This window comes from Nothoprocta perdicaria, unplaced genomic scaffold (assembly GCF_003342845.1).
Source record: "Nothoprocta perdicaria isolate Ctin4 unplaced genomic scaffold, notPer1 scaffold_6, whole genome shotgun sequence".
NCBI classification, from domain to species: Eukaryota; Metazoa; Chordata; class Aves; order Tinamiformes; family Tinamidae; genus Nothoprocta; species Nothoprocta perdicaria.
Window position 1 is genome coordinate 4,933,217 of NW_020455865.1, and position 25,022 is coordinate 4,958,238.

Genomic DNA, 25,022 nt, shown 5'->3' on the forward strand with positions numbered 1-25,022 from the left:
CTATTGTCTTCATCGCTCCAAGCGATGCAATATTGTTTGACAATAGAAAAGCATGAAGGAAGAAAGTATTGTTATGAAACAGGGTGAGAGGAAAAAAGAACGATRTTACACTCCACTGATTGCCTCTAAACTCTAATATATCTAAGATTTGTAATTGGCAGAATGTTGAATACTTAAGACTTCTAGCTTCAGCTTTTAGCTTAAAAGGYGTCCAGTTTAAAACAGTCAGTCTGCCTTAATGCCAGGGTGACTTTCTTAAGAACCTGATCCTGCAAGAGTTCAGCTTCCTAAAGGATCAGACTCTAAGTGGATTAAACAGGGAAGGAACCCTGTGAAACTGAACTGCCTCCGGTGAACTGAAAACGTATCATTGTGAGGGTAAAGAGAGATCCTGCAGCATGGAATTTCTAGCTGGGTACATACCCTAAGAATCTAGATCCTCTCCGCAGAAACCTGCTAATGGAGGCTTTCTGGAACTTAGCCTCATTTCCACCCAGACAGTCATTAGGTTGAAACACTTGAGAAAGAGATAAGCTCTGATCTCTGTAAGACAGGTTTCAAAGCCTTAAGATAAAAAGCATAATGCATACCAAATTATTCTAATCACAAAGACGGAGAGAATACATTCCTTAAAACAAATTATTCTGGAATATCTGAATGTTTCTGCTTTGAAATGGGTAATGCTATTACTAGTTACATTGTCTCATTAAGCTTTAGATTTTAAACCTCTCTGAGATGAACCGAAAGACACTACCCATTTTTTTTTCCCCCTATTTATATATAGACAAAGGCTGGTGCTATGTGCTGAGCTTCCTAGTGGCCTGAAAGGCCTCCTTTGTGAGGAGGRAACAGGAACATTGCCAGGACGTTTAGAGGGTGTGGGAGGCTGGGCCCTCTCTCAACTTCTAGCACGAGGTTTGACCAACACTGGCCCAGTCCGTGAAGTTTCCGAGAGAGAATTTCTGTAGCTCTTGCATTTCCCTAAGGAATAAAAAAAAAAAATAAATAAAAAATAAATTAAAAAAAAAAAAAGGATAAAGAGTGATTTGAATGATTGTTTGGAAGGTAATTTAAGTCTATAGTTTTTAATAGTATTTCAATACTGTTGTCTTGCATTAACACATTGGGTGATCCGTGGGGCCTGCTGCTCTACAGGAATCAGCAGKGGGGCACAAAGGTAAAATACAAGCCAAAATAATCCCAAATGTTACAATGTACCAAATTTATCACTAAACATTACCAAAAAATTGGCTCCTTTCCAGGTGCTAAATACGTAAGGAATATTATTTTTCCCCATTTTCTTTTACTGGAAGGAAGCAAAGTGAAAAAAAGTCTCTCTTCGGGGATCCCCTGCGGGTGGCTGAGGGACGGGGAAGGAGCCGGCGGCGCCGGGGCCGGCAGCGCCCAACGGCCGCGGGCGGCTCCGCCGGGCCCGGCTCCGCCTTGAGGGCGCGACCGCGGCCGCGCTGCCCGCCCGCTCCGTCCTCCCTTCCGGGCCGGGCCGGGCCGGGCCAGGGCGRCGCCGCCATGGGGGCCGGCGGGCTGCGGGTGCGGGCGGCGCACACGGCCCTCAGCGCGGCCCTGGCGCTGGGGCTGCTGCTGCACGGCACAGGTGAGGCCGCGGCGGCCGCTTCCCGCCCCTTCCCTGCTCCTGCGTTGTCCCCCTTTTCTTCCGGGCGSCTCCGGGAGAAGGCGGCGGGTGAGGAGGGGGACGCGCAGCCCGGGGTGGGAGAGCCGCGGAGCGCCCGGGAAAAACGCGTCTTCCCGCTCCTCAASAGCAGCTTCATGCCCGGCCTGGCCAGACCAGACTCCTCGTTCTAGGCACTGAGAGACTCCAAGGCGCTTTGCAGGGAATTGGCCTCTCCTGTGTTTTTCGGGGTACCTTTCAGACCTGCGGAGGCGAGAGGAGCGGGGGGAGCTGCTGCAGCCCGTGCTCTTCGTGCTGCTGGTCCTGTGCTCCGTCCTGCTGTACCTCAAGGTGTCCCTCATGGATCCGGGTTTTGTTAAGGCTGATGAGGAAGGACAGGTAAATCATTTTAGGAAGGAAAGTGCTGAGGCTAAAAATACATCTTTGCTTTTGCCTTTTCCCTACTATGCTAGACAAGAACAGTCTGAAATGGTTTCCACTGCGTTTAGCATGAAGGAAAGACACACAGCTGGTAGTACCTGGACTTTAAGTGCATCTTGGGGAGCACATTTGCTTTGCAAGGGCGCTGTGCCACCCCAGGACAGATCCTCTCCTGCCTTGGAGGCCCTGGGGAAGTCGTAGGAGCGTCCTTGTGTTGCTAACTGCTGCCAGCAAGTACAAAGAGAGCGGACTCAAAGAGCAGCTTGGAAGGAGATACTCGCGGCAGCTCGGCTTACTGCAGACAGATCTGCAACGGATCTAAGATCTATTAGATCTGCTTATAGATCTGCTTACAGAGCTGTTGCCCTCTCAGAAGGCGGACACACAAACAAGCAACAGTGAGGTTGTAAACAGAGGTGCCAAAATACAGTACCTAAGAGATACCCTCAGCAGGGTTGCTGACTTACTGATTGTATAGGACAAAAACAACAATGCTTTCCCCTTTTTAATCTTCTACCATCAATTTAAGCATCTGGATTATGATTAAGTAACATTGCTTTTACTCRGAGGACATAATAATGATGTTTGGARGCAGAGTCTGATCTTGCTTATTTGCATCCCAAAATGTAGTTTGGGGGTCCAGGTGGTGTCTTATCAACAGTTACTTCTGCTTGAAGACAGATATTCCTTTGAATGGTTACAGCAGCAACCTGCTATCTCTGGATACACTTTAATTACGTTTCATGGCAAGGTACTTACCTAGCAGCTTCTGTACTTCTCCAGGACTTTTTCTTCAGGATAGAGATAACAAGCACTGTGTACTCAATAAGTAAAAGGAGCCAGAGAGYTCAGTCATGCCAAATGGGCCAATAGCTGCTGTTACTTGAGACAGCAGCACATGAAACATCCTCAGTCACTCCCTCTATCTTTTTTGGTAGGCAGGAAAAACTGAAGAACAAAGCATGATGTCAGCCCCAGTTCCAGGCAATATTAAGATGCGACGTTGTGGCTACTGTATGGTGAAGGTTGGTATTCATAACACTCTAAAAGGGAAGGGAAGGGCCAATTTAAAACTTRTTTTCCTCTGAACAATTGGTACAATTCTTGTTGCCTGCGTTTTCTTGCTTAGCCACTGCTCCTCACTGTTCTGTGCCTTGGAGGCCTGACAGATCTGATTAATTCACCTTCTTACTGAAAAACTCACAGCAAAAGCAAACACAACTAGCAAATTGATTTTGGTTACAATCCTAAACAGAAAAGTGATTGAGATGGACTGTGTAACTAAAGATATAATGATGGAAATTTTAACCTCTTCTAAGGTTAAAAAGTCYCTGATAGCTTAAAGAAATAGGGATTTACTTTTACTCTATTCCACCATGGAAAAAGTATATTTTACATTCTTACTGCCATAGCAGTCAGACGTTACTGTATTGTCAAAAAAGCTTACCTTCAAGTTATTTTGATAGTCAAGAAGGCAGCTTAGCACAACATATAACATCCCATAGCARCTGTGAGCTTGTTTGGAAGTCTAGAGACATTAAAACATAAACCTGAACTGTAAAACATAGCATGAAAAAGAAAGATCACAGCAATTAAACAATTTTTTTCAAGGAGATTGAAAGCAAGCATTTCTAGGCTTTAGGCAAAGTGCTTCTTATCAGTTTAATAAAATCCAGTATTATCTCAGTTTCCATGAATTCCTGAAGAGTATCTGCTTAAAAAAAAAAAAAAAAAATCAGCTTGTGGCAAAAGGATAAGCTGGTTTTGGGGAATGATTCACAGGAGGCACATCCACGTTACTTTCTTCAGCCCTAACTTTCTTCATCTTTGCCCTGGTACTTGAGCAGCTTTCCTGCCTAAATGCCTCATGCTCACGCAGAAGGAGAGCCACTTACCCCCATTTTGCAGTCCCCTAAAGGCATTCTATCCTACATTCTGCACTCTGGCTTTTCAGCAAGAGTTTTTCACCCCTCTGCTCATGTTTTCCTGAATAGCTGCAGCCCCTCTGAATAAACTGTTGGGCTGTTTGCACACAGGGCTTCCCTTAGAGGGAGATAACAAAGAAMATGTATGGGTTTGGAGAAGTCATTTAATTGGGATCTTGCCCCTTTTGGATCTGTTCCAGGGGATTATGAGCCCCTGTACTTGTTTTAGCAACGTTACTGCATCGTACGTTAATGGCAAGGGGGAATACTTTTGTGCCTGCCTTGCTGTGGAGGACAACTTTGCCTGATGCCCTTTTCTACAAAGCAGGAAAGGGAACAGCAGTGAACTAGGGCTACTGTTTGGTTTCTTCTGCAGCAACCAATGCGAGCCAAGCACTGCCAGCTGTGCCAACACTGCGTTCGCCGTTACGACCATCACTGTCCCTGGATTGAGAATTGTGTGGGAGAGAAAAATCACCCTCTCTTCATAGTCTACTTGAGCGTGCAGCTTGTAGTTCTACTGTGGGCTTGGTACATTGCTTGGTAAGTCCTGAAGACAGCAGTTCTGTGTTATTTTGGGGTTGGTTGGTTTGTTTGTTTTATTCTACAGCCCTACCAAAGGTTTTGTGCAGAWCAGAGCAGCCATTTGTTTAGCTTTTCATCTTCACTTTCAGTTGCATACTGAGGATCAGCTCTTTCGAGACCTCTAAGCTGAGGAATAATTTTACAGAGCCCCTTCTCATTAAAGAAGTAGCTGATACATAATTACTGAAGTAGAATCTGATACTAAAACCCAAATGATCTTCGCTTAAGCTTAAATTTAACAGAATTATTAACCTAATGAATTTTGTTTCACTTATTGTAATACAACCTTCATTCTCAAATTGAAGTACTGGAAAATCCAAGAAGGGTTCAATTGTACACCTGTTCAGGACCTAAACTAAACTAAACTTAACTAAAGACTACCATATCTCTCATTTCAGAGAAACAGCATCTTTTAGGCTTCTTAGATTTTAAGAGTTTATAGCATATTAACATCTCTGTACTATACCAGAGATTCCCTATTTGTGAGTCAAACGTGCCATCAAGTTTGTTTGCCTTATGTACTTTAGTTTTACATCTTTAATCTTGAGCATGTTTCTGTTTGAATTGAAAGGTCAGGCCTCCACTTTGAACAGTCCTGGGACTGGCTGCAGCACAATATTTTTCTCATCATCTCCTTCCTCCTGATAGTGATATTCACTATTGTTGACCTGTTGCTGCTTATTTCACACCTCTACCTGGTCTCATGCAACACCACAACTTGGGAATTCATGTCACATCATCGCATCTCCTACCTGAAACATTCCGAGTCGGAGAATCCCTTTGACCAGGGGGTGATCCTCAACCTCTGGAGATTCTTCTGTTCATGCCACCTCACTACATGGGAGAAAATCTACTTTCACAGGGACAGTGAACCTGTCTAGTCACAGTAGAGTCTACCTAGTAAAGTGCCAAAACACCTGCAGGTTGCTGGATTAAGTTTTACTAACCAAGTGGTTGCCATCTAATTGCATAGAATTTCAGTACATAATGAACTGTACAACTTATTCCAGAGACTTCTCAGCCATTAAAAAAATAGTTACATTTTTAGAAGAATAGTCAGGGTTATTCTTTATGTATGAATGGCTAAAGGGAAAATACTGGTCTGGGAAGGCTAGCTTCTTTTGACCAAGYGGAAATACTTGGTTAACTTTACTGCTGTTGTTAAATTTCTTCTCATGAGATTTGGATGCAATACAAAACTTGGGCAAAAAAGGTACGTGCACTTTTGCTCCCTAAAGGTTCCGCTTCTTAMCGCTGCTAGGAAACGGCAGCTCTTCTTACAGACAAGCAAGCCAGAATCAATATCATTTAATATAATGTGGCCTTTCTTCAACATCATTCTCACTGTGAGAACCCACTATGCCTTCTCACTAGTGTTGGACAAACAATAGAAAGTTTTGAGTAAATATAACAGATAGTAAAAAGCAAATTTCATCTCAACTACATACTCAAAAGCTCATGCTTGTCACAAAGGTTTGAGATTTGTGTTAACTGCATGAGAAACGTCTGTAAGATACATATTTCAGCTGAAATAATTAGCCTAATACTCTGTGATGYCCTGACTCACTTCCTAACAGAAACATCAATTTAACAAAACTGTACGCAGTCCAGAGACTATTCTGAATGCATTTGGCCAAGAAAGATGCCATTCACTTTTTACTAGACACAAAAGCAGTACTTGCCTCCATTGATTTCTGTGGACAGCTTCATGCTGCAGCCTTCACCACAGCTTCTACGGGAAATAGCCATTACTTAAATAATTATATATACACCACAGGAAAAACAACAAACAACTAATASTAAAGGTGGTTTCTTCTTGCCTGGCTGAAGTAATGCTAGTCCAATACTACTACCTCAGTATCTTCATAAAAATGTTAACMGAAGCATATAAAGTTTCAATATAAGGGAAAAGATTCTAGGTCCTATTTATTTCTATGGCATTAGGGAGTGCCAAGAGCTTTTCAAGACAGCAGTTAAAAAAATGAAGTCTTAAAGTTATTTTGTGCCTTAATTTCCTTAAGTCAGGAGCTAGCACCGATCCAGGAGCATATCTGGCAAGCTGATAGGGTGCACTCAGGGTTTATGAGCACTCAGGAAAGGAAAGTGAAGTTACTAATACACAACTGTAGTCCCAAAGCAGCTTGAACAGCTGAAGGATCCCTTTTTTAGCCAGTTCCAGAAAGAGCTTGCAATCTGCATCCAGTCTGGTTTGCTCAGGGCAGAAGCTCTTATCAGAGGGCTATCAAAAAATGAAAAATTGTTTTCATAATAATGATGTACAGTCCCTAATGGATTGTGTAGTTTATTCTTATCAGTATGGCATTACCAAAGTAAGGCTTATCTGCCACTTAGCAATTTCTGGTTCTTCAGTTATCAGCCAAATAATGTTGAAAACACACTAATGCTCTGTTTGGCAATTCTGTTTTTAAACACAGACGGGTGGTAAATTACAGTCTTTTTACTGTACTGTAAACTATTAAAGAGATTCAGTACTCCTTTTGTGGCTCTTTATGCCTCTTCCTTTGAAACCCAAGTTCTAGACTTCTCTTGTGCTAACAATTCACTGCTAGGTTACTTTCCAGCAGTCCTGATCTTAAARAAAAAGATCCACAAAACAGCACTGTAGGGACCAAAGCCAAACCAAGCAATACTATTTAAACAAAGGTGAAGAAGATCTGTGTCCTTCCTTAAATGGGCTGTTATGTTACAAGGCAGAAGTAGGAGCTTGAAAGCATACTCTGAAATTTTCAGAAGCAACCACACTTGGCTCTGAGGAGAACTAGGTTCTATGTGAATTATTTCTGTTATACACTAATAAATATACTCTTACCTCTCTGAATCCTGAAGYGCTTAGACCAGGCTTGATTTAATGGGGGCTACTCACTGGCTGTACTCTAGCCTTATCTCCAGGAGTAACCCAGTTGCGGTAAGTTCAGCCTCTGTCTATCTCTGCTGAAGATAAACAGAGCTATTACTCTTTGGTTTAACTTGTTGTTTTCGATGGGCTATTTCCTTTCTACATTCTCTTACCTTTTTTTTTGCCCTATGTGCCACTCTAATGAATAAGAAAATGCATCTTCTCAAGTGTTAAGTACACATGATAGGGTACCAGGCAAATGAAATCAACTTTTCCAGTATTAAAATTGTCATTATATTAATATTTAAATAATATGAGATATATGCATAGATAAAAACAAAGAGAAATTTTTCCTGCAGTCATTTGAATGTGATAAGTGATTATCCGATGCAGTATGTACAACAGGAATGAGAAGGAAGGAAGGAAGGAAGGAAGGAAGGAAATACTACTATGCCATTTGCATAGAAAAATAAAACTCTTTTCTATAGAGCAGAACATGGTTGGCCCTGATATGAAACAAATTCGTTTAACTTAACACTAAAGGAGATGAAAAACTGTGACTTCATTATAAGGAAAAGTATCTTTATTTTGAAGAATACCATGTGCAAAGCTGTGGGGGTTTTATATTTAAAAACAATAGCTAAGATTTAGCATCATCCAGTAAATAGAAGTCTTTTGCTTTAAGATAGTTCATTTGGATCATTATCAAACTGAAACTTCATTATCTTGGTTATATTAAAATCTATTCCTTCCCTTGCATATCATACCTATGGATAGGAATGTGTAAAAAAAACATTTGCAAAGAGGGAACATTGCATATCTCTTCTAGAAAACAGGCGGGATTGTCCATTCCCGCTGCTATTACACAGCTTAAGAGAGCTATGCCACTTACTGGGGCTCTTCACAAAGAGTAACCTGGGAAGATTTGATTTCATTAAGTCCAGTTTAAATTCCAATTTTCCATCTCTATTTAATGGCAGCAAATGACACACCCATCAAAAACTGACTACTACTTAATGTAATCCAGTATCCATCCAAAAGCTGGGACTGAAAAAAAGGCAAGTAAACAACTTGGCTTGTAAGACACTGTCTTCCTAGTGTCATCAGCACTACCAGTTCTTTGAATTCTTGTGATTTTTCCATTTCCATTGTTCAAATTTCTTTCTACACAGCAGTCAAACATCTAAAAGATGTGCAGAGACAAAGTCAAAATCCTTGAAGAGAGCCTGTTCCTTACGGGTTAGGATAGCAACCTCCTCTGGAGGAGTCAGAATTGGCTTTTGCGATGTGAACTCTTCATCAAAGTTGCTAATGTCAGTTGGAGCTTTTAAGGTGGGCACAAAAGGGGGCTTCAGTTTCCTGGCAAGCAAGGCATCCCAATCAATTTCCTGCAAAGAGCAAAGTGAACAGCCCAGATTGACACTGAAATTATGAAATGTAAGACAAAGTAAGATGACTGATTGCAGGCTGTCTCCCACATAATTTGCAACAAGCCTAATTTCTACCAAGTGAAAAATAAATAAATAAAGCTGGAACTGCAAACATGGTGCAGGCCAGGTGACATATATTTACATAGCCCAGGGTCACATATCAGAAGATGCTACAGCTCAAGCTATATTCAGAAGGAGCAAGACTAAAACAAAGCTAGGCACATCAGCATACTTAGCAGCAATTTGTGCCAACAGTAGAGTTCATTTCATTTCACTTCATTTACTCCAGCGTAAAGCCAACCAGATACTAAAAGGTTAATAACTTCTAGTAACATCTTTGCCTAGACAGCCATGTACCCTCAAACCCAAGCATATGTGTCCTTAACCTCAATTTCTCTTATGATTCATGTATATCGAGCAAATGGAGATGTCATAAAATACTGGCAATCACTATCATCATTAAACTGCATCTTTGCTGCACTTTGATCTAAAAAGGGCTATTTGCTGATGGCACAGAAGGTAGGTGTATTTACACACAGAAGTAGCACAATGGGAAGTAATACAGTTCCTGGAAGCTTACAGATCCCAGGAAACACATGTTGTCATTTCCAACATGACTTGAAACACTTATTGCTGACTAGAGAACAAGGTGCCACAGAAGCTACCATTAAGATGTCACTGATAACTAAGGGAAATTCGTCTCCATGCCAATATAAAGCAAATCACTCAGCTCAAACACAAGAGCTGAGGGGGAAGGATAAAGAGAGCTCCTACCTTAAAAAAAGCCTGTATTTTAATTTCTTCTGCATCTCTTTCCCCTGCTCCCAGTCTACGCTCTGGACATTTCCGAAGCAGCTGTAAGAAAAAACGGTTCAAAGTTAAATAACCAGAACAAGGATGGGCAGAATACTCCATTTGCAGCAAGATTTTAAACTGCTTGTAGCAGTTCAGACATAGCTCTTTGTATACAGCTTGCAATTAAAATTGTTCACAAATGACAGAATTTAATCAAAATAAAACAAAAAAAAATCTTATCAGTAATATAGCTATAAACCATACATAGCATCTCATCTTTATCATGCAYACATGATGAATGGATCAAATTTTAAAAATGATCAAGCCATCTCCATCAAATTACTCCTGCTCTTGAATCAATGCTTCAGCATTACAGAATTAGCAGCAACAGCCCTCAGTCAGAAGCCTGCTTAGTCATCCTTAGCCAGGAGAATAGCATTTATGTAGAAAGAAAAGAGGGAAAAATAACTATACGTGTCAATTTTAAATGCCTCCCTAGACGGTGTAGGCAGCTCCAGATTACACACACAGATGCTGTCTCGCCTGAACAACATCCCTCTGGATCCACTTAGGATAAATGTAGATTTCTCAGGATCTAGGAGAACCCCCAGCCCRTTACCTTGCGGATTATAGAAAGTGCCTCTGATGAAAGGAAACGCGGATATCGGACTTCATCGTTGACAATACTGTCAAACACTTCTTCCTCATCATCTCCAGGGAACGGTGACTGCAATTGAGAGATTTTTATTATTTAACCCACACAGCACCTCTTTCATAGTATAAAAGAAGAGATGAGAATAGGTGAAGTTGTAGGGATTAATGAGTTTTTGGCAAGCAATATAAACAAGAAAAAGGATGGTAGAAATACTAAATGACAAAAAAGCCAATGGTAAGGCTGGGAATATCAGACTGCTGGAGTTGTTTTCAAAAAAACAAAGGGAAGTAGAAGACTCATAGCTCGAATGCATGAGGAACTCCCAACTATGCCTGAAGTTATTTTAAATGCTGAATAGTTGTTGGCCACTTCCACCAAATTTTTACCTCGTACAGTCAAGTACGACCCCAAGGTTGCTTGGTGAAACTCCATTAAAGAAAGGTGATCTTACCTCACCAACAAGCATCTCATAAATGAGTACACCCAGTCCCCACCAGTCTACTGCACGGGTGTACGAGACGTCTGTCAGGACTTCTGGAGCCAGGAATTCAGGAGTGCCACAAAAGGTGTTTGTATGGTCTCCAAAACCCATTCCTGTAGAGGGAAAAAATTAAAAAAAAAGTGTTGTAAAATCCAGCAGAAACATGCAGTCCTATCCTTTGAAAGCCATATTGATAAACTAATGCCCTTAACTGTGTGAGAGTTCTCATCGTTTTGGTAAACGTCACTTAGGAAGAATGGAGTCTGAGGCTCCCAACAAAAACAACTCTGAATGCAAAGTAAAAATAATACAGACAACACTTTAACACTTTAAAATAAACAAACAAACAGTGAAGCTTCCTGAAGACTCCACTGCTCACTCAGAAACACATTGTGTATAACTATATCCTGGCTCCTTTGGAGGGGGGAAARAAATACATTGTTAACTCCTTGGTAAGTCTCCTGAAGAGTGGAGACTAAATACTCTTTTCCAGTTCATTATGGCCAGACAGATAAGATTTCTTTTAGATTGGAATTAGACTGGAATAAACACAACACCTAAAGAGGACCACCTGCATATTTGCATTTGCAAATACGTTACTAGACTGCAGATCCTAAACGTCATCCTGATGGTTCAGCTTTGGATTCACCAGAATRACTCACCTTCCTTACACAGTCCAAAATCTGCAATTTTCACAAAACCTTCAGCATCTAAGAGGAGATTATCCAATTTCAAATCTCTGTGGGCAAAGAAAGGGAAAGAAAACAGTGGATGAAGCCTGGAGATGCCCATCCAACAGCTTTTTTCACGAGAAGCACAAACAAGATGTAAGTAAAGATAATGAAATTAATTAAATAGTATTTGAAAGAATCCACCCAAAAAGCCATTTTACTAACATTTTCCTCCTAATGAAAGGCTCATAAAGCAGCTTAGAGCTACATGGGGCTTATTCATCTGCTAAAAGGGCATCTCACAGTAAAAGGAAAATTACTCAGCTGTCTCAATCCAAAAGAAAGCAATGGCTCACAGTTGTCCCCAGAAGGTATTTGGCATATCACAGAAGATGAATCACCTGCAACATGTCAGATGAASACCTCCTAGATGACTTTCTTTACCATAGGTAATAAAGACACAAATGATGAACATGCACTGACAGCAACAGGAGATGGGGGAGGTAAACAAAGAAGGATCAGAAACTCTAGAAAGACAGTGAGATCCAAATATGCAGCTACAGGAAAAATAAACTTTCAYGCTGCTGAAATGTCCTATACTTGATTCTCTGCTGCATTACCTATAGACAATTTTCTTCCCATGCAAGAACTGCAGCCCCAACACTACGCAGGCTGTATAAAACCTAAAACAAAAAGAAAAGTAATAGTTATAAATAAAGATACACGTGAATCAAGTTAAAAAATTAATCACGGTGCCTGTAAACTCACCGAGCCATATGCTCTGGAAAGATATCTTCATGTATGCGCATCATAAGATCACCACCTGGGGTATATTCCATCACAAAACAGGCATGATGAGGTGTCTGAAAACAGGCAAACATATTCACAAGGAACGGATGATCAGAAGAATTGACCACTTCAAAGATTCGCTTCTCACAGTTCAAGCTGCCAGGATACAAAGAATGAAAATGACTGTTAAGCCTTGGCAGAAAGTTCTGATTTGATAAAGACAGAATGAAGAAGGAAATCTTTACACCTTGTGCTGCAGATAATAACAATAATAATAAAAAAGTGGCCTTCTACAAATATTTATCTTACATGCCTCCATCCTTGGTTTGTAGTCTGTTCTTCAGGGGAGTAAAATTCCACCAGAATTTAGGAAGCAACACTATTATAAGCATCCTGCTACTTCTAATTTTAGTTTTAAGGGCACTCATAACCTTAGTATACCAAGACTAGCAGGCACCATACCTACTAACAGCTGACTACAGGTGTGATACTGCAGCGTCTGGCAATAGTACCATCTCTAAATAAAGCTCACCTATCAATTTCATCCCTGTTAATAATATCTTTTTTCTTCAAGGCTTTGATAGCATACAGCTTCCCAGTTGCTTTGTATTGGGCCAGCAGCACCTGAAAGATAACAGAAATGCTGTACTATTGTTTTCTGTATCTGCATTGCAACAAACCTTTTGGTACTATGTATTCAGATTTGGAGGCAGAAACCCACCTTCACACCCACAGTCCTAYCACTCTCCTCCACCAAGACTGCATTTCAGTCCTACCTTCCCAAAGTGACCACGTCCCAGCATGGCAATACAGTGAAAATCCTCAAGCAGAACTGCTCTTTTCCTGCAGGCATATAGAAAATTGCTGAGTCAATATCCAAACAATGTAGAAGCTGGTGCCAAAGGAGTGTGCATTTGTGATGGCAGAAGCTCTGTATGACAAATGTGCAAAGCAAAGAGCTGCCTCAGCTCCTTCTCTCCTAGGCTGGAAATGCTGGAAAGTTAGACTTGCTGCTGCTGCTGCTCTGCCACTGAGGAAGGGCGCAGGAAACTCTAAGTAGAGGAAATGGTTCCCAGCAGTAGCAGTCTCTGCCTTCCGCCCCTACTGACAACAGGAACAGCAATTCTGCCTCTCCAACGCTCACTGTCTATTGCTTTCCACCCTTGGGGAGGTAAAATTCAGCTTTGCCTGCACTCCTTCCAGCAGGCTCCTTTCAAGAGGAATTGTGATAATCAGACAGGAGCAGACATGTATTGAGAGCTGGTAGGACATAGGGATACTGAGACAAGAAGCTCTCAAAGGGGAATTGGAAATGAAACGGGAGAAAAAAAAAAAACAGACAGACGTAAGTTGTCACTGAAAAAAAAATGTATGTAGCTGAATAAAGAGATGCTATAAAATGTTATAGCTCTCACAAGGTGTTGCCAGGGAAACTCAGGCTGCAGAATTGCTTGAAAAGAATAATACAAAAAAGCAACTAAAAGCTTAGTCCAGGATCATCTTTACACAAGAGCAGACGCTCCATTCTCCACGGGCAAATGAAATGAAGGGCTCTGCACATACTCCCTCTTCAGTACTCTCAGAGGGAGGGCAGAGAGGTTCCTGACTGCACCTTCCCTTCAAGGTTTCGGAGATGGAAGCCCTCCAAAAGCGATGATGACCTTGTGGGTGTAATTCTATGATCCTACCTATCCAGTATTCAAACAGTGTGAACAGCTTAGATATGTTTTGTTACGTGTGCTTTTCCACTCAGAACTTGTTTATCATTTTTTTTAAAACTTGCCCYGTGTATCCCTGTTATTTACACGTTACAAATAACTGACACAGATTATARACAACTCACTATTTTATGCCTCTCTATGTAGTGAGAGATCATGCATCTTCCATACCAATAGAAAAAGAATAGTGTAAGCAATGTCAAAAGTATTTTTGAAATATTTGAACATATCTGAATTTAAAGTAGACTATGCTACACCAGAAAACTTCCAACATTGATGCAASAGGATCCATATAGAGACAATTAAGTGACTTCATCTTCTACTCAACAAAACAAACTAACAAAAAAAATCACCTGTTATATTGTACTGTGTAGTCTATTTAAAGGACAAGCATTGGGGTTAATAAGCAGATAAGGTTCAGCAGATGTTTGGACAAATAAAACACAGTGGTGACTTTTCCTGGTACTGCCTACACTTGGTAATAAGAGTCTGCTGMTGAGAATCCAAAGTGTATCTGTTGGACAATTTTAGACTGCACACACTAACATTTCAGCCCAATGCCTCTAACTTGTGAGCCAAGACAGCCCCTGCTGTCCACCATTACCTTAGGGGTGCCTGGGTGGGAAATCCTTCTAGGGCAGAGTTGCAATACTTCTCCTCCACATGCAGCCTCTTCAGACACTAGGAACCAGAAGTTACTGTATGTCATTCTCTAGAAACACTGAATCAGACATGAAAATCCAAATTCTAACCTCTTCCCATGTCCMAATTTGGCCATATGTGGCCAAATCTATGGCCACATATGGCCACTGGAGTATGTCTGTATACCGGTGAAGAGTAATAGTGTTCTCACACTCATTTTGCTTCTCCAGGAAGGGCAACTTATAATAATCGCCTTTATTTATATATACACACATACACCCATATACATAGTGTATGGATATATGTGGATGCAGTGCTTTACTGTAGACACTGTGCCAAAATAGCTCACTGGACTAAGAATCTCTGGAATTAAGTCATCCAATAAGGAGGTGCCTGTCTGAAGGACAGGCAAGTTCTCCAGTATGTCTCTAAAATTTCTCAAAGAAGTAAGAACTACTGAGCTTTGAAAGAAAGAAAAAAAAAATCCCTATTGATTCACRTGATTACCGGAGAGTCTGCAGGAGATGATGCTGACTCCTTGGAGTTGCCCATCATAAAAAGGCGTGGAGGTTTGCGTGGAGCTTCATCATCAAACGTAAGCTTAGCCACAGGAAAGTCACTGCATTTATAGGACAAAATTTAAGGAGATTGCCTTGGAGCACCCTATACACACTACAGATATATGGCTGGAAGTGATACAACAAAATTCAGTTCATTCCAACACATTGGACAAGAGAACTCCTTGACACACACCACAAGTCTATAAAGTGTCAAAAACAAATATGTTCTTTAAAATGAGTTTAAAGAAAACAAGCCACTAAGCTGTTGATCCACTGTTCTATCCACTATCCATGGATAGATTCATGTTCAAATATTAGATCTCTGGTGCTGTAAATTAATGCCATATAAGTACTTAGAAATAAGTGATTCTCTAATCAATAAACAGTTTCACAAATGAAATTTTCACATCAAAATTTTCCACCACTTCAGAAYGCTACAACTGTATTTTAAGATCTATTCTATGCCCATTCCAGATTGGGAATGGAAATAATTGAAAGAGGACTTACCTAGTCAGTTTTGACACTGAATCAACATGATCTTGCAGAGGAACTGGAGACAAGTCTGTATGAACAGGATTGTGAAATGAGGGGCTCAAACTGCTCAAGGAACTGCACGGAGGGAGCAAACTCATCATCAGGCGACCCCAAGCTGCAACACTTATGTTCATTTGAGAAGCTCGGAGAAATTCTTTCCCTGGAAGAGTCAATGTTCAAACACCAATGATGTTATGATGCACAAATTACAATTCCATGGATTGCTAAATTATCTTTTTCATTCCAAGACCCGTGAGTTACTCAAAAAGGCAGCCCATCCTGGGGAAAACAGGCTTTCTTTGAGAGAAGAACAGTTAATAGTGATAGAAGAAATAGTAAACCTGTTTCATGAAGTTTGACTCCCTATAGTATCATAACATAATCCTTGAGTAAAAGCTGCGCAAGATAATTAAAAGTATTTTGTTGTAGCCAATTTTTCTTCTATTTCTACACTGTATTTTAAATAATGCAACCTGTTAACTGGAAGCTTCTGAAAACATCTTGCAAAAACTAAAACATGTGATTTTCATTATTTTTACCAGCTTTTGAAAAATACTAGATGATCTTGAGTACTAGATGACTAGATGATTCCTAAAGATCCCTTCCAACCTTAAGGATTCTGTAAATACAAATACAGAATTCAGTTCATCTCCACTGCCAAAAGGCCCCAGCATATAAAGTTTCACCTTAGTTAGACTAAGGGGAAATAAAGGTGCTGACAGAAACACATACAGGTTATTCAAGATCCATAGCTATTAATCTGAGATGCCAACCCTAAAGCTCTGAGAAACTCTAATTTGGAGTTTATCAGAAAATCCTGCAATACCCGTTCTTTCATCAGCAACAGCATTACTGATTAAACTAGCAATATCCAATACTCAACCTGTGCTAAGAAGTCTATTAAAAAGCTAGTAATTATATCTTCCTGACACTGTTAATTATGAGTAGAAATACTGCTGCAGTATCACATTACATACCATGCTGCAACCAGACTGTCAGCACTTTTTGTGACAGAACAAACTTCCACATTGTAATAAAGCCTGCTTACTTACACACAGTAATTAGCAAGCATTTTAATGAGTCTCATAAATTTAAGGGGAGTGGAATGCATGCCAGCCTGTTACTGCAAACTTGAGCTCTCAACCCACTCACACTTGCTAGTGAGGAGTGAGTTCTCCAGCAGTTTACCTTTCTGTTTGGGGAAGATGCGTTTCTGTCGCTGCAGCTTGGGCCTTCTCTCGATGACAGGATTACAGAACATCACCTGCCAGAGAAGCAAAGGGAATTTGTCAGGACATGTCATTTAACCTGCACAAACTTGCACACATCTGCTCTCTCATCAAACTCTCCATTCATGGCTGTTTGGTAAGTGAAGAGTCTCTTCTGCAGACAGACTCCAGACTGTTATTCTGGTATCACCCTCTAAACATCTGTTATTTCATCCATCATATTCTGTGGGTTTAGATGTCGGAATTTTCTGCTACCTGAAATGCAGAAAATCTAGAAAATTAAGAGCAATTCATATCCCAAAGTTATACTGATTGCTGAAGCACCAAGAACTGCGGTAAAATGCAACCATTTACAAGGCTGGAGGCAGCCCAAGGGAATAATTTAATTAATTAATTAAAAAGGAAAAAAATGGAACTATAAAGTCACRATCCTTTTGGAAAAGTGAATAGAAAGATTTATCACAAAGTATTAAGTGAGGAGGCTTTTAAGGGATTATGTGGATGATCTCTTACTTGATGATTCTTCAAGCTCTTTATTATTAGTCTCAGAAAGATGTCAAAATAAATACACCCAGAGGGAATCTGGATCTCTGGTTCTACAGTCTGTGTAATTCAAATACGGTCATTAAGCCATATGTTTAATTAAAGCGTCACCAATGACTCATAATGAAAACAAATAAAAAACAACGGACTTCACAGAGCACCACTGTAATTACAGAGCAGCTCTGAAGAGTCACTCCAGGCTATGGCATGTGTAAATCCTATAATATCATGGTGCTCCTTGTTCTTATACGTGATATTGACCCCAATTCTGATGGATTTGGGGATTCTGCCCYACCAAATTATTGCTCCTTCCATTCTAAGCTGAACAGCTGGTTTTAGGGCAGGAGGCATCCAAACCAGACAGGTTTCTCTGGAAAAGAAATAAAGGCGAAACCCATACCTCTGCAAAAAGGACTCCTTGGGGTTCCAGGGAGAGGCACATCCCATGGCGCTCATTATCAAGGAAATCATCCAAACGCAAAAACTTCACTGCACAGAGTTCTCTCCAGTCCCTCCAATAAACYGCAATTTCTAGCTCACGAGACTGARGAGGAATTGAAAAAAAAAATTAATTTATTTTTAAAAATGCAGTTACATCCTGCCCCATGCTCTGGACACAAGGTACACAGACACAGTTTTTCCCCAAGCATCTTTCAAAACAGATCTTTATTTTCTCCTGTAAAAATCTCAGTAAAGTAGAGACTATGCAAGAAAAAAAGCTTCTTTAATCCTGCTGCTTCCCCATTTTTTTCTAGGCTTTCCAGATCCTCCCAGCTATAGACTCTTCTGGAGATGGCTGTCCTTGCTCCCCATTTCAGGAGGAGTTGTGAGAGCCATTTTGCTGGCAAGAGGAAATAAAGCTGATTAGATAGGGAGGGAGGGACAGCAGATGTTGTTCGGGCTGAAGCTCTGCCACAGATGCATTGCCTTGGGGGGAAGACAAAGATAACTGGCACATAAAAGGGCATGGGGACAGTGCCAATACAGAGTTGAATCACATGGAATGGCAACTAAATGTGCAAACCAAGTCCAGTGTAACAGAAAAGTAAATGCAACCCAGGCGAATCTAAGGCAATCTTACCCGGTCCAACTCAATGACAAAGCTCTGGTCCCATGCTTGATTATTAACTGGTCCCCAGTTTGTTTGGCCAACCACTTTATTGTCCACTTTGAGCACAGCAAGGACCTCACCTGGACAAAAGAGAAAACATAAATTACAGAGTTCTAGGAGGATTAGGCACAATGTGATTCATCCTCTTAAGTTTGCATAAAACAGATTTCTCGTAATTTCACTCGTATCAGGCTAAAGTAGCAATTACATGAACTCAGAGCCCCAATGCCCCAAAACACCACTCTCAATTCCCCAGCGAAACCCATACTCACTGCACAGCTCTTCATTCCGCAGGTACTTTCCTGCCATGCTACGGCCCTGGATACTCAGGCCAACTCGTGTTCGGCTAAGCGACTTCAGATCACTAGGGCTGCCACATATGGGAGAGGAACTAGTCATTCGGGAACGCCCTGGAACATTTTCCAATAGATTCTGACACCCCATCAGTCGCACTTCCAGCGTACCTGAAGAATCATCAGAGCAAAGATTGTTATTCCTAACAAGGCAAAGTGACTCCAATCAGCCTGTTCTCACAGAGGACCAAGAACTTCTCGGATTCATGATTTCTTGGTTGGCAGCTCAAATCTATCCTAAATTATTAGTAGTCTRCAAATCCATACCACTGGAAAGCTTTCACTGGCCTGCAAGAAATAAATCCAGTTCCTAGAAAAATCAAATGTCCATATGAAGAGGCATCACAACAGCAAGAAGAAACACCACCCATCCTTTCCCACAGGCTCCCCACAACAACATGCCGTGCTAGATTTAAGTACCTGTAAGAGCTGTGGGTTTGATGGCTGAAGTAGGTTGGACGTTGCCATGCTGAGTGCCCAGGGAGGAAGTATTTACTAGTTCCTGCTTGATGAKCGCTCGCTTTGGGTGATCAGAAGAAAGCTCACTAAGCTGATGTTCCAAGGACAAGCGCAGCAGATCAATCTTCTGAGAAGACTCGTGCAAGCGACCCTGGGCCTAGCAATATGAAGTAGAACAGAGAGCAGTCAGAAACTGTGAATCAACAGTCCCCATCCTGGTAACATATTTTAAATGAACTTTAAATGAATTATGAAAGCCAGTCTCAACAAAAAGGCTAGCTGATATCTTACTAATAGAGAATAAGTTAAATAATTTCCCAAGGACAATGAAACACTAATCAGCCTCACTTCCAATGTCCTGAGAAATTTTGGGAAGACAGGAATATCATCCATAGAAATGGAAGTGATCTCCATCAGTGGGACCTCACAGACAATTGGGAATTTCCCAGATTTGTAACTCTTAGTTAATGGCTCTCTCTCCTTATTCATCCTAAATCATTCAGTTGAGGCATGAAAGAGTTCTGTCTAGAAAGYCTGAACAAGCTCTCACCTCCGCCAAAAACTTGCGATCCTGCACTCGACTCCCTCCTAGGATCTTCAGCACATTTTTTGCCCCCTCAGCTACCGCTGCCTCAATGCGTAGGTGATGTCTCAGCTCCTCAATGCGCAGCTCCAAAGCRCTGATGGTGGTCCCCATCCTCACTGGTCATTTTGGAGACAAAATTTGACACAGATGCAAACTCATCTAGTATTTGGGATCCTGGAGCTTTGGTCACATCTATGCCAGGATGTATCGGTTAATTAAAACATCTTACCAGATGGATCCACTGCATCTTCCATCCCTCCTGCTGACTGAGAGACCTTCACAATGTGCATGCGGATTATTTCAATCTTAGTCTTGCTGTCCTGAAGCATCTGCTGAGCTGTAGCCAGCAGCTTCCGCTCCTGCAGAAAGAAAGAACAAAAACCACATCTCAGGCAGAAGTGGAACAAACCATCCTTCCAGAAAAGTCTTCTTGTAACATCCAGTTGTTAGAGAGGGGCTTAAGCTTTTCATGCACCATCCAATTCATTTCCAGTTCCGACTAAACTCTCGAAATCTGTTCACGCATTGCAACAAGTCTAATGAACAAACGTTCATGATATCAGTTGTCCTATGGAGCAACATGACATGCTGCTACAGTGCTGAACACCAAAACACAAAGCTACAATTCAGTCAAGCAGGCTTCACAAATTGATTTCTTTCACATCCCAATTACCAGAGAGACCTTGTGCTTGGACTTTAAATACAAACCATGTTCCAGGAACCTCTATTCCTGCATGGTTTATTCTTCTTACCTTGGATGTTGCATTTGAATACAGCTGGATCATGTTCTCAGCACCTTGTTTCACTTTCATTTCAACATGCAGCTGCCTTTTCAGAGCTTCAACCTTTCTGGCCATGGGGTCTGGGTTCCTCTCCCAAAGACAAGGGTCTGGAGATAAAGAGCCATCTGTGCAACAACACAGTCAATACCATTAGGCATCTCTTCCTGTGTTATCTCACTCGGTTATAGATGAGTCAATCAATAACAGCAGGTTACGCTATATATAAAAAGATCTCATCTACAAAACTAGCTGCAAAAAAATATTTCAAATGAAGCTCAACCCCCTATTTCCCAATTTATTGTAGACCTAGTATTAACAAGCACTCTTCCAGTTTTATACGCATTCATCCCACCAAGTACTTGGAACTGGAGAGATTTAAACAGTTTCTGTGCAGCTGAACATCTATCTACAGCCTACTCCTGGACATCATCCATACCCAGCACCCTCACGTGGAGGGAGAGGACTTGCATGGTTCTCTCCCCACACTGATCTCCTCTGTTGCCTCTTTTCACCTTGTTTGCCCTAACCCCAACTTTTCAATGCACAGCTAATTTCATGAGCTGAGTATCCACAGGAGAAACTCCCACTACTCATGAGTCTTAACAGAAAATAAATAAATAAGTGCTGAAGTGATCTAAACAGATTCTCCTGTCAGTCATGCCCCCAAAACCTACCCGTCTTATTCTCCTCCTTGTCTGTTATTACAATCCTCGCATTAAGTTCCTGAAGTTCCCAGTGCAGTTGCTCCAGCTTCCGGTTGGAGGATTTCAGAACATGCTCTATATGCACGAGATTTTTCTTGTCTGTTGTCACTTTGCGCAGGTTTTCTGCTCCCTCTTTAATTTTYAGTTCCTTCTGAATAGCTCGACGAATCAGTTCCTTCTCACCCTCTAGTTTTTGCTGGAAGCTTGGATCCATCAAGTTCACCCCATTGCCCAGCTGCAAGAGACAGCTGCCCTGCAATCAAGCAATTGTGGGCAGGAGAATTACAGAGATAAAACCACTCACTCATTTTTATGATACAGCAGTACACCAAAAATATCCTTTTCATTTAGAAAAAGGTCCATACAAATTCTGAAGCTAACCCTTTCACCAGTTTTTGATGTAGACAGGACCTAGATTTGAATTCCAGCGGTCTGAATGCAGCTTTGATCTTAACCTGACTTAATTTTTTTTTTTTTAACCATAATGAAGACAAAACCTCATTGAACTTGCCTTCTTGTTATTTAGCAACTATATATAGCTGTATCAGTCCATTATCACAAGTCAGCTGTTATTTGCCCTTGTCCTTGCCTTGATCAGCTGTAACTTTGGTTGGTTATTACGCAGTAGATACCGATTTTTACCTGAATATGTCTTGACACTGACTCTCCAAAGACACCAACCAACTAACCAGCTGGAGCATTTTACGAATGTCACAGCCATGTATTATCTCTCAGCTGTTTTCCCTGAAGAAGAAACATGCAAAACCTACATCTATTTTCACAGCTGATCAAGCAAGAGTCAACTTTACCTTCAGCTGCATTCAAAAAGGTACCCACAAACCATCCTTCCACTCCCCATTCTACCTGTGATTTACATGCAGCAAGGCTGCTTTAAAATAATGATTATTTCGACTTGAATTAGCAGCCTTGGGGCTGCTTCTTGGCTTTGTTTCATATAATACTACCAGTTCTGATGAGCTGAGCCTCAGCAATAGCCCTGGGCAGAGCTGCTCCATTGACAGGCCCTGAACACACACACAGCACAGCGGCAACATAGGTGCAATTCACTGGCCCACCATACACCTACACGGGCACTGGGAGGACTTTATCCTTGAAGATGCTGCCTAACAGTGGAACAAATAGATCCAAACAACTGCTTACGCTTTTCTCCTAAACAGGAGGAAAAGCTTTAAGGCATTTATTGCAATTACCATATTAACAGCTTAATGTTAATTACTCATCACATTCCTCACTTAAATTGAGGAGAAAGGGTAGCACAGTCTAGCTCCACCTCATTGATTTAATATCAAACAGTGTGTCAGTGCCTAAAGATAGAATTCAGGAATCCTGACTCGCTTTCATATTCTTTTACGGGTTGACCACATTTCCAACAATAAACCACACTGGTTTTGTGTTACTCATATATGTTACTGCTTTTCAAGAATATATGATGCATCCAAAGCCCGTGCCTTTCACACAGTAACATACAATTATTTAATCACATTACCAGATTTTGTTATGCATCCGAAGGATCCAAACAAGCATCCTTGATCCACTTTCGCTACAACTGCGGTGTCATGGCAAAATAATTAAATTAAAGAAGAAAAAAAAATCTATTTTTAAAATTGGCCTAACACCAAGCTGGGTCCGCAACAGACATACAATAGCCAAAATAGGAGTTGTTCAGATCGGTAACAAAACAAAAAACTTCAGACTAACATCCTGATTCCAGGAAGTTCTCGCCCAATTAGTAAATCCAGGAATTAAGCCAGAGCTTTGAAAAACATCCAAAAAAGTTTCAGGAGGGAAGGATTTGACTCATGGAGTTCCTGAGTCACAGGCAACCTTTACTAGCTGAAAGTTGGAGAATCAGAAAGCTCTTTCTCCAGTTTGTAGTAAGTGACTAAAAGGAGTTTATTTGTAATTCTCAGTTAAATAAATATTAGGAAAAGCATCCCGTTATCTCCTCTCCAACCACGCAAAAGGGTGGGAGCTCAATCCACCCCCTGGATCAGCCCAGAGCAGCAGAACAAGAAGCTGGCGCAAGATTAACAACCAAAAACTGTATTGAATCCACAGACCTGGTATGGATCCACAGCACAGGTACAGCCTAGGCCGCCACCAGATGAGTTTCCCCCCATTTCACTGTCTCACAAAGCCTAGCCCAAATGCCAGTTATTAACGCAACATGCTCATTTTCTATCTGTATTTAAGATGCAAGAATGGCATCTCTCATCGAGCCTTTCTTCTCCATCCAGAAGGTATCATAACCGACCCATTTTTGCACCAGGGAGCTAAAATACCCAGGACAAGGAGCAAGCTGATTTGGCACCAGGGCTGTCGCTTTTGCGAGCGGATTCGGGAACTCTGGCAGGTGTTTGGATGCCACCGCTGCCGCCCTTGTTCTCTGGAGAAGGTCGGTCTCTCCGGACATGTCTTCTGCGCGGAGCTGAGACCCGTTCACAGCTCTCACAGCACCCACGCTGTCTTAAACTGCCTTGGTACCTACAGCCAGGGCTCCAGTTGGGTTCACGACACCCTGAAACGCCTTGTTTGCTTCTCAGCTACAATTCAAGCAGTATCAAAGCCGCGCTCGGGCCGCCGGGCTGCAGCCCCAGGAGCCCCTCAGCTCCACAGCCAGCGGGACAGGGAGCTCCATCCACACAGATCCCAGGGCGGATCTGGCCCCCAAGCACAGCTCGCCCTGCAATCCCTCGCGCCCAGGCCCTTTAACTCCCACCTTCTGCAGAACCGCCGCGCCGCAGCGGCGATGCCCGAGCAGGCCAGGCTCGCGGCAGCTTCTTCGGAAGAGAAAAGCCCGCCGCTCCATGCGGGTAGAAGGGCAGTCGCAGCCCAAAAGAGGCGTCTGCTCCGATTCCTGTGGTGCTGGGAAGTTTGGGATGGGAAAAGGCACGGAGCTGGGAGCAGCAAGGCCAGCTCCACACAATGCTCTCTAGCGCTTTTTTTTTTTTCCTTTTTTCTTTTTCCCCCCTCCCAAAATAGCCTTGAAATACAAGGATGGGAGCAACGACCCCACTTTGGGGACGCTCACCCAGAATTATTAATTAATTAAGGCATTTCCCAGCAGTGGAGTGGGGAACGGCAGGGATGGGGTGGGAGCTCTTGCTTCTCCCTGCCCAAATCACCGCCACGACCCCTCGGTGCTGAGAAAAAGAGGAAGTTTCTCCTCAGCAAGCACCACTTCAGCCCAACCCCCATTTCCTTGGGAAACGGGAGCGGTTTTGAGGGGGCGCTCCACGCAGCCGCCGCCGCCCTGCCCTGCCCGGCGGCGCCCCCAGCTCACCTGCGCGCCGCCCGCCGCCATTGCTGCCTGCGGCGCCGCCGCCCGAAACCGGCACTTTTTCAAACTCGGGCCGGGCCGGGCCGGGAAGCGGCGCCGCCAGCGCCCTCTCGCGGGGCCCCGGCCGCTCCGGCGCGGCGGGAAGGCGCCCGCGCACGGCCCGGAGCCGCTGAGGAGACGGAGGGGCCGCCGCCCGCGCGCTCCCTCCGCACGGAGCTGCCGGGGAAGGAGAAGCGTTGGCGGG

At 42.3% G+C, this 25,022-nt stretch overlaps 2 protein-coding genes across 2 annotated transcripts; one reads left to right on the forward strand and one right to left on the reverse strand.

Moving 5' to 3' along the window:
- The first annotated feature begins 1,527 nt into the window (after window positions 1-1,527).
- ZDHHC12 (zinc finger DHHC-type containing 12) lies at window positions 1,528-7,099 on the forward strand. Its single transcript, XM_026049153.1, has 5 exons — window positions 1,528-1,612; window positions 1,890-2,026; window positions 3,007-3,093; window positions 4,370-4,536; window positions 5,150-7,099. The coding sequence occupies exons 1-5, from the start codon at window positions 1,528-1,530 to the stop codon at window positions 5,457-5,459; spliced, it is 786 nt and encodes a 261-aa protein (XP_025904938.1). The 3' UTR covers window positions 5,460-7,099.
- A 1,047-nt stretch (window positions 7,100-8,146) lies between these two features.
- Window positions 8,147-24,398, reverse strand: PKN3 (protein kinase N3). Its single transcript, XM_026049152.1, has 22 exons — window positions 24,218-24,398; window positions 21,448-21,730; window positions 20,744-20,898; window positions 20,221-20,350; window positions 19,956-20,107; window positions 19,367-19,562; window positions 18,866-19,057; window positions 18,564-18,673; window positions 17,883-18,026; window positions 16,899-16,974; window positions 15,684-15,870; window positions 15,124-15,235; window positions 14,579-14,655; window positions 13,033-13,099; window positions 12,789-12,880; window positions 12,236-12,412; window positions 12,088-12,150; window positions 11,459-11,535; window positions 10,767-10,909; window positions 10,280-10,387; window positions 9,640-9,720; window positions 8,147-8,823 (listed from the first exon to the last, which is right to left on the reverse strand). Exons 1-22 carry the CDS (start codon window positions 24,305-24,307, stop codon window positions 8,611-8,613), a joined length of 2,925 nt encoding a protein of 974 aa, XP_025904937.1. The 5' UTR covers window positions 24,308-24,398; the 3' UTR covers window positions 8,147-8,610.
- Between the last annotated feature and the right edge of the window lie 624 nt (window positions 24,399-25,022).

Bases quoted from the DNA above. Each gene is read 5' to 3' on its own strand.
- ZDHHC12 (XM_026049153.1), top strand. From the start codon at position 1,528: ATGGGGGCCGGCGGGCTGCGGGTGCGGGCGGCGCACACGGCCCTCAGC. The intron at 1,613-1,889 runs GTGAGGCCGCGG...GGTACCTTTCAG, and splicing joins GCTGCTGCTGCACGGCACAG to ACCTGCGGAGGCGAGAGGAG. The intron at 3,094-4,369 runs GTTGGTATTCAT...TTTCTTCTGCAG, and splicing joins GTGGCTACTGTATGGTGAAG to CAACCAATGCGAGCCAAGCA.